General features: G+C 39.8%; 1 protein-coding gene and 1 long non-coding RNA gene across 2 annotated transcripts; both read left to right on the forward strand.

The window, feature by feature from the left end:
* Positions 1 to 4,271: 4,271 nt before the first annotated feature.
* Positions 4,272 to 5,469, forward strand: LOC135116079 (uncharacterized). Its single transcript, XM_064033290.1, has 3 exons — positions 4,272 to 4,533; positions 4,840 to 4,972; positions 5,280 to 5,469. The coding sequence occupies exons 1-3, from the start codon at positions 4,353 to 4,355 to the stop codon at positions 5,467 to 5,469; spliced, it is 504 nt and encodes a 167-aa protein (XP_063889360.1). The 5' UTR covers positions 4,272 to 4,352.
* Positions 5,470 to 5,785: 316 nt separating this feature from the next.
* Positions 5,786 to 9,154, forward strand: LOC135116103 (uncharacterized). The gene is made up of 2 exons (XR_010276158.1): positions 5,786 to 5,887; positions 7,014 to 9,154. It is a non-coding gene; the product is annotated as an uncharacterized LOC135116103 (long non-coding RNA).

The following is a 9,154-nucleotide window of genomic DNA, read 5'->3' on the forward strand; positions in this document are numbered from 1 at the left end:
ACCCTCAGTCAGCCTTACTGCCTTCCCAGCACCACCTTCATCCTCCCTGTAGTGTCTTGTAGCAGTTTATTAATTTTTTTGTTCGTTATTTAGGTATTTTTGGGGGTTATTTATTTATTTTTAGGTTTTATTTACGTCTGATTCTGGAAACAGCTGGAAATTTAGGCGAATATTGAAGTCATCAATATGTAAACAAGCCCTCAGCTGAGGTACAGGCAGGGCGTAAATGTTTTCAGTCATTATTTGCTTCGTCTCTCACTTATTGTAAGCCTAACATGTCACAAGATAGTCACTTACCTAGCTTTCATATCCGCTGGTCAGATATATCCGTCATTGCCTGGTTTTGGTGTCACGAAGTAATAGTTGAGGCAACATGGCCGCCGGGTCCTCCACGGAGGTCGCCGCCTGTTCCGGCCTGTCGGTTCCAATATATATATATTTTTTTATTTTTTCCCTAATTACTTTATTTGGCTTCTATAGTAAGTTTCTATGGTTTCTAAAAATATTTTGTTGCTGTTGAAGTGTTTTTCTTGCTTCAGTTAAGTAAATTAACTGAATTTTCTTCATTTTTTTTTAAAGTAAATATAGGGCCATTTTCACCGTTATTTTTACCCAACCTGGTTCTTGGCTTTTTTATTTAAGGCTGTAGTAAAGCTTTTATTACTTAAAAAAATCGTTTATGATTTTTAAAATGTTTTGCGTTCCTGTTGAGTTAAGTATGTGCATTTTGAAATGATTTTTAGTCCTGATAAATGTGGTGATTTTGTAATTTTTTAGATTCTTTATTTCTCTATTTCAGCTTGTAAGTAACTTTGCATTACTGGAAAAAATAGTTCAGATTTTTTAAGTGTTGTTTTATTGGTGTAAAGTGAAACTGGCGGACTTTTGAGTGGTTTTAATGGTATCAGATGTTCCAACACTTTTTTCCATATTTCGTTAATATTTCTTTACAACTACTCAGGCTGGAGATGTTTTTATATTGTGAATGTTAATTAAAGTAATTGTCAAATCAGAAAATAGAATGCATTCCAGCCTAGCTTAATTTTTTCTAGGGGTCAATTTCAAAATTAAATACGTTACGTACGTAAGCCAGCGGCCGGGGGGGGGCCAGCTCGCCTGTGACGTCATCAACGGGCTGGGACTTCCCCGGCTCCAGTGTCTCTTGATCAATATTTACCGTAATTTCTAGTGTTTTCCAAGTATTTCTAGCTGTCTATAAACTCAGGCGTCTAGATAGTATTAGCAGAAGGAGGAAAATAAGAGAAATGGAGGAGGAGGAGGAAAAAATAAGGAGAAATGAAGGAGGAGGAGGAGGCAAAATACATAAACGGCAAGAAGACAATCTTTAGCTTAGTCTCCCTTTCTAGCGCTGCCTTTCTCTGTAATATTTGACGTATTTTTGGGTGTTTTAAGTGAATTTTGGGTGAATTTAGGAGTGTTGTGGGAGTTCTCACTGTGTCTTAGGTGTGTTTAGGTGTGTTTTGGGCGTATATCAGCTGTTATCAATGCGTTTTGGGTGAATTTATATTGCTTTTAGGTGTATTTTACGTGTTTTGAGTGTTATGGAGTGTTTTGAGTGTATTGTGGGGTGTTTTTGTGGGTTTGGAAGTATATTGAGGTGTTATGAATGTGTCTTGGGTTTATTTTGGGGTGTTTTAAGTGTTTTGGGTAAGTTTGGGTGTGTGCGGGGTCTTTTGGGTGTATTTAAGTGTGTGTGCGGTGCGTTTGGGTGTGTTTAGGTGTGTTTGGGGGTACATTGAGGTATTGTGAGTATGTCTTAGGTTTATCTTCGGTGTTTTAAGTGTTTTGGGTAAGTTTTGGGTGAGTATGGGGTGTTTTGAGTGTATCTGAATGCGCATGGGGGTCGTTTGGGTCTATATTTTGTGGTGTTGATGGGTGTTTTGGATGTTTTAAGTGTATTTTGGGTGTGTTTGGTGAGTTTGGGATGTTGTAGAATGCTTGGGTTTGTTTTAAATGTTTTCTATGTATTTTCGATATATCTGAATGAGTTTTGTGGGTATATTGCGATGTTTGAGTGTTTTGGATGTTTTAAGTGTATTTGGATTTGTTTGGGTGTTTTGTAGGTATATTGGTGTGTTTTGAGTGTATTTTGGGTGTTTTTAGTGTGTTTGTGGGTGTTTTGAGTGTCTTAGGGGTGTTTAGGTGAGTTTTGGGTGTATATCAGCTGTTTTCAGTGTGTTTTGAGTGAATTTTTGGTGTTTAAATGTCGTTTATGATATTTTTAGGTGTATTTTACGTGTTTTGAGTGTCGTGGAGTGTTTTGTGTGTTTTGTTGAGTGCTTTGGTGTGTTCTGGGGTATATTGAGGTGTTGAGAGAGTGTTTTGATTTTATTTTGGGTGTTTTACGGGTTTTGTGTGAGTCTGGGTGTGTGTGGGGTCTTTTCGGCGTATTTGAGTGTGTGTGGGTTCTCGGTGCGTCTGGGTGTGTTTGGGGCGTATTCTTTGGTGATGTGGCTGTTTTGAATGTTGTAAGCGTGTTTTGGGTGTGTTTGGATGAGTTTTGCGGGTATTTTGTGTGTTTTGGGAGTATTTTGGATGTTTTGAATGTGTTCGGGTGAGTTTTGTGGGAATTTGGGGTGTTGAGAGTGTTTTGAGTGTGTTTTGGATTTATAAGCGTGTATTGAGTGTGTTTCGGTGAGTTTTTGTGGATATTTTTGGGTGTTGTCAGATATTTTTTGTATATTGTGTAGTGTTTTGGGAGTTTTTTTGGGGTATATTTCTTCATTATTCATATGAAAAACATCCTTGAAAACCCTGCTAATAATCTTTATGGATTTGACAAACAGTAGATAGAGAGAGAGAGAGTGTGTGTGTGTGTGTGTGTGTGTGTGTGTGTGTGTGTGGGGGGGGGGGGGGGGTGGAGGAGCAGTGACAGGTAGGCCTGGCGAGGGAGGGGGAGAGCTGGTGGCTGCACTGTTTTGGCCGGTGCTGGTCAGTCTTGCTCCACGCACAATGGTAGTAAGTGTTTTCGTATTCCCAGCAGCTTTTCCCTGTACTAAGCACCGCCACGCAGCACCAGAGAGCCATGAGTACGTAAGATGAGCCCGAAGTCGAAGTTTATAGAAAAGAGGGGTGAAAAAGAAGAGTCAGTACAGAAGAAGAATAAAAGCTAGAAAATATTGAAAGACAGTAGAAGAGAAAAGATGGTGGGCTAACCACCTTGCTATTTTTGTGTGATGTTTTGTAATATGAGTAGCGTCCCTTCCCTATCAACAAGACTGGTCTTTTTTCTTTCTGTGTCTGTCTAGGTGAGTTCAGCGGTGCCACCATCCCCTCATTCAGCCTTACTGCCTTCATAGCATCGCCTCTCCTTCTCCCTGTAATGTCTTGTAGTTGTTTATTATTATTTTTTTTCGTTATATAGGTATTTTTTTGGGTTATTTAATTTTTAGGTTTTTGTATACATCTGGGTCTGGAAACAGTTGGAAATTTAGGCGAATATTGAAGGGTCGTCAATATGTAAACAAGCAAGAAGACAATCTTTAGCCTAGTTTCCCTTGCTGCGCTGCAATTCTCTGTAATAATTGGTGTTTTTTTTTTGTGTGTGTGTTTTGGGTGTTCTGAGTGTGTTTTAGGTGTGTTTAGGAGTGTTTTGCCTGTATATTAGCTGTTATCAGTGTGTTTTGGCTGAATTTTTGGTGTTTAAGTGTGCTTTAGGCTGTTTTTAGGTGTATTTTACATGTTTTGAATGTTGTGGAGTGTTTTGAGTATATTGTGAAGTGTTTTGATGTGTTTGGGAGTATATTGAGGTGTTGTGAGTGTCTTATTTTTGGGTGTTTTAAGTCTTTTGGGTGAGTTTGGGTGTGTGTGGGGTCTTTTGGGTGTATTTGAGTGTGTGTGGGGTGTTCTGGGTGTGTTTGGGGCGTATTCTGTGGTGATGTGCGTGTATTGTGGGTATTTTAGTGTGATTTAGGTGTGTTTTGGATATTTTGAGTGTGTTTGGGTGAGTTTTGTGGGTATTTTTGGTGGTGAAAGTGTTTTGAGTGTGTTTTGCATGTTTTGAGTATGTTTTGGATATGTTTGGATGAGTTTTGCGCTCTCTCCTTCCTAGGGACTCAAAAGTGTTTATAAAGTATTTTATAAAGTGTAACTACTGAGAGAGAGAGAGAGAGAGAGAGAGAGAGAGAGAGAGAGAGAGAGAGAGAGAGAGAGAACTAGGAGTAACACACACACACACACACACACACACATACACACACACACACACACACACACACCAATGCACTCATGAAAATTCAAATTTCCCGCACTTTTTCAATCCCTAGGAAGGAGAGAGCGCGAGAAAAGACGGGACATCCTACAAAGCCTAACATTTCTGCCAATATTACAGAATGGAGAGCTTAGGATACCACACGGAGGGGGGTGAAGGAGCCTTGGGGATGTCTGAAGGAGGGGTAGTGAAGGAGGGAGGCCTGGAGGTGAAGGAAATGCAGAAAATTCCTCTAATACTGAACGCTTCTCTGGTCAGACCATCCTTCATTGAATATTTGGACCGAGGCTTCGAGATACGAGGTGAAAATCCGTTTTTTAGTGTTTTAAGGCAGTTGTAAGCTTTTTTTAGGTGTTTTTAGGTTGTTTTAATGTTGTTTTGATTATTTTAGATTTGTGGAAGGAGGGAGAAAGCTTAAATATAGTAATAAGGCCGAAAAAAGGCTTAAATTGAGAGTTTTAAAGTTAGCCTATCGTATTAAACTGTTTGAAGTATTTCAAGTTACCAGAAGAGAGGAAGCTTAAATTTAATACTAGGATAAGGAAAAAGCTTATTTCTTGCATTAGGAAGAGAGAAAAGCTTAATATTACCCCCACCATCCCCCCTAGTGAGCCAGGTGAACACCCAGAACAGCGCTATCCTGCCTACTTGTGGTGTGGCAGCCCTGATCGTCACACTCCCTCCCTTCACCTTTTCCTCCTCCTCCAGCAAAGAAGAGACGTTTAATCAGCTGGTGGACAGGTTAGTGTTGTTGTTGTTGTTGTGGTGGTGGTGGTTGTTCGGCTCTCTCTCTCTCTCTCTCTCTCTCTCTCTCTCTCTCTCTCTCTCTCTCTGCTATTATTATTATTATTATTATTATTATTATTATTATTATTATTATTATTATTATTATTATTATTATTATTATTATTTTACTATTACTACTACTACTAATACCACTACTACTACTACTACTACTACTATCACTACTACTACAACTACCACTACGAGACACACACGCGCACAAACACCAGACCCACCACTACTACTACCACTACTACTACCACAGGGTCCGCGCCTTCAGCCGAATACACGCGGGGGGCGTTGTAATAATGGTGGGTGCTGTGTTTGGCATGGAGGAGGTGAACGGGGTGTTGGGGAAGTTATCAAGGGAGGTTACTGCCACGCCCACCCCTGCTACTGCCTGCCCATGGGGAAGCCCAGGCTGCCGCGCACATACAACTACTGTCAAAGGTTAGTGGTGGTGGTGGTGGTGGTGCGAGATGATGATGATGATGATGAGAAGCAAGAGGAGGAGGAGGAGGAGATGAGGATAAGGAAGAGGAAGAGGAGTAGGAAGAGGAAGAGGAGGAGGGTTGTTTTAGTAGGAGGAGGAGGAGGAGGAAGAAGAAGAAGAAGAGGAAGATGAGGAGGAATAGTAGTAGTAGTAGTAGTAGTAGAAAAATACCAAATATTAACACACAATCTCTCTCTCTCTCTCTCTCTCTCTCTCTCTCTCTCTCCTCTCTCTCTCTCTCTCTCTCTCTCTCTCTCAGGCGGTGGTGGGTGGGCGGGGAGGGCGTTGTCTGGAGGAGGCTGGCGAGGGTTATGGAGGAGGTCCTGGCATTCCCCCTCTCCTCCCACTCCCTCGCTCCCCCCTTGGACTCTCTCCGGAACGTAAGTAATAGGAGTAGTAGTAGTAGTAGTAGTAGTAGTAGTAGTAGTAGTAGTAGTTTATTATTATTATTATTATTATTATTATTATTATTATTATCATTATTATTATTATCGTCATTATTATCGGTATTATTATCATTCTCATAATTTTCTCGTTATTTTTACTCCTACTACTACTGCTGCTACTACCACCACTACCCTCCTCCTCCTCCTCCTCCTCCTCTGTCTCCCACCACCACCACCACCACAACCACCACCACTACAACCGCTATTATCCCAACAGAAGTAGCGGCGGGGCTGGAAGTGGGAGGGAGTTTAGCAGGCTTCGCTAAGATTGGGCTAGAAGTTAGCGGAAGAGGAGGCGTGGCACGTGACAATGCAATACAGGGCTTACAGAGGGCAGGTGTGACTGGGCCCTGCCTCGCCGCCCTTGTCAACACCCTAGAGAGAGATACGCTCACCTTGTAGAGAGAGAGAGAGAGAGAGAGAGGAGAGAGAGAGAGAGAGAGAGAGAGAGAGAGAGAGAGAGAGAGAGAGAGAGAGAGAATATATTTTAATTTTCTTTCGTTATATATTAATTTTATTTATTTATTTATTATTTTAAGGGATATTTTGTTTTCTCAATATTTTTCGTTCGTTTTTATAATGGAATGTTTAATTTTATCTATATTTGTTTAAATTTTTATCAGTTTGTTTCGATTTTATATTCAGTTTATTTATTTATCATTATTTTTTTAAGATAATTCATTTATTTTATTTATTTTTCACTTGTTTTCTGTTGAGTTAAGTATGTGCATTTTGAAATGGTTTTTAGTCCTGTTAAAAGTGGTGATTATGTCATTTTTTTAGATTCCTTTTTTCTCTATTTGAGCTTGTAACTAACTTTGCATTGCTTGAAAATATAGTTCAGATTTTTTTAAGTGTTTTTTACTGGTGTAAAGTGAAATGGGCGGACTTTTGAATGGTTTTTAAACGGTGTCAAAGGTTCCAACACTTTTTCCATATTTCTGTTGATATTTCTTTACAACTACTCAGGCTGGAGATGTTTTGATGTTTTGAATATTAATTAAAGTAATTGTTAAATCAGAAAATAGAATGCATTCCAGCCTAGCTTCATTTTCTCTAGGGGTCAATTTCAAAATGAAATACGTTACATACGTAAGCCAGCGGCTGGGAGCAGCTCGCCTGTGACGTCATCACCGCCCGGGGACTTGCCCGGCTCCGGTGTCTCTTGGTTAATATTTACTGTAATTTCCACTGTTTTCTAAGTATTTCCACCTGTTTCTAAACTCAAGCGTGTAGGTAGTAGTAGTAGAAGGAGGAAAATAAGAGAAATGGAGGAAAAGGAGGAAGAAATAAGGAGAAATGAAGGAGGAGTAGGCAAAACATATAAATAGCAAGAAGACAATGTTTAGCTTAGTTTCCTTTGCTGTAATATTTGGTGTTTTTTGGTGCTCTAAATGCATTTTTAGTGTATTTAGGAGTGTTGTGGTGTGTTTTGAGTGTGTCTTAGGAGTGCTTTGGGTGTATAATTATTAGCTGTTATCAGTGAGTTTTGGGGTGAAGTTTTGATGTTTAAGAATGGTTTTAGGTTGTTTTTTAGGTGTATTTTAGGTTGTTTTTAAGTGTTTTGAGTGTTATGGAGTGTTTTGAGTGTATTGTTTTTGGTGTGTTTGGTGGTAAATTGAAGTGTCTTGAGTTTATTTTGGGTGTTTTAAGTGTTTTGGGTAAATTTTGGGTGAGTGTTGGATATTTTGGGTGTATCTGAATGGTTGTGTGTGGGGGGGGTCGTTTGGGTCTATATTTTGTGGTGTTGATGGGTGTTTTGGATGTTTTAAGAGTGTTTTGGGTGTGTTTGGTGAGTTTGGGGTGTTGTAGAGTGTTTTGGGTGTGTTTTAAATGTTTTGTGTGTATTTTATATGTATCTGAATGAGTTTTGTGGGTATATTGTGGTGTTTTGAGTGTTTTGAATGTTTTACGTGTATTTGGGTGTGTTTGGGTGTTTTGTGGGTATATTGGTGTGTTGTGGAGTGTTTTGAGTGTGTTTTGGGTGTTTTAAGTGTGTTTTGCATGTATTTAGGAGTGTTGTGGGTGTGTTTTAAGTGTCTTAGGGATGTTTAGGTGACTTTTGGGTGTATATCAGCTATTATCAGTATGTTTTGGGAGAATTTTGGGTGTTTAAGTGTGGTTTAGGATATTTTTACGTGTATTTTACGTGTTTTTGAGTGTTATGGATTGTTTTTGAGTGTATTGTGGAGTGCTTTGGTGTGTTCTGTGGTATATTGAGGTGGTATGAGTGCGTTTTGAGTTTATTTTAGGTGTTTTAAATGTTTTGGATGAGTCTGGCTGTGTGTGGTGTCTTTTCGGCATATTTGAGTGTGTGTGGGGTGTTCTGGGTGCGTTTAGGTGTGTTAGGGGTGTATTCTGTGGTGATTTGGGTGGTTTGGATGTTTTAAGAGTGTTTTGAATGAGTTTTGTGGGTAATTTTGGGGTGTTTTGAGTGTGTTTTGGATATTTCGAGTGTGTTTTGGAGAGTTTTATGGATATTATGGAGTGTTGAGTGCTTTCGGTGTGTTTTGGATGTTTAAGCATGTGTTGGGTGTGTTTGGGTGAGATTTTTTGTGGGTATTTTTTTTGTGTTGTCGGATATCTTGAGTTTATTGTTTAGTGTTTTGGTGTGTTTTGGGAGTTTTTTTTGGGGGGGGTATATTTTTTCATTATTAATAGGAAAAACACCCTTGAAAATCCAGCTAATCATCTTTATGGATCTGACAAACAATCTTTAGGCGAGAGAGAGAGAGAGAGAGAGAGAGAGAGAGAGAGAGAGAGAGAGAGAGAGAGAGAGAGAGAGAGAGAGAGAGAGTGTGTGTGTGGTTGTGTGGGTTTATGTATTTGTTTGTATATCTGTATGTGTGGGTAAGGGGGGGTTGGAGGAGTAGTGACAGGTAGGCCTGGCGAGGGAGGGTGAGAGCCGGTGGCTGCACTGTTTTGGCCAGCGCTGGTCAGTCTTGCCCCACTCACAATGGTAATAAGTGTTAATATTCCCAGCAACTTCTTCCTGTACCAAGCACCGCCACGCAGCACCAGAGAGCCATGAGTACGTAAGGAGAGCCCAGTGGGTGCCACCATCCCCTCATTCAGTCTTACTGCCTTCACAGCATCGCCTCTCCTCCTCCCTGTAATGTCTTGTAATTGTTTATTAATTTTTTTTCGTTATTTAGGTGTTTTTTGGGGTTATTTATTTAATTTTTAGGTTTTGTTTACATC

Source organism: Scylla paramamosain, chromosome 30, assembly GCF_035594125.1.
Source record: "Scylla paramamosain isolate STU-SP2022 chromosome 30, ASM3559412v1, whole genome shotgun sequence".
Lineage (NCBI taxonomy): Eukaryota > Metazoa > Arthropoda > Malacostraca > Decapoda > Portunidae > Scylla > Scylla paramamosain.

What these genes read in the sequence shown, in the direction of transcription:
- LOC135116079 (XM_064033290.1), top strand. Translation starts at nt 4,353, where the DNA reads ATGGAGAGCTTAGGATACCACACGGAGGGGGGTGAAGGAGCCTTGGGG. An exon ending in CCGAGGCTTCGAGATACGAG is followed by an intron (nt 4,534 to 4,839) that starts GTGAAAATCCGT and finishes CATCCCCCCTAG; the next exon opens with TGAGCCAGGTGAACACCCAG. An exon ending in TTTAATCAGCTGGTGGACAG is followed by an intron (nt 4,973 to 5,279) that starts GTTAGTGTTGTT and finishes CTACTACCACAG; the next exon opens with GGTCCGCGCCTTCAGCCGAA.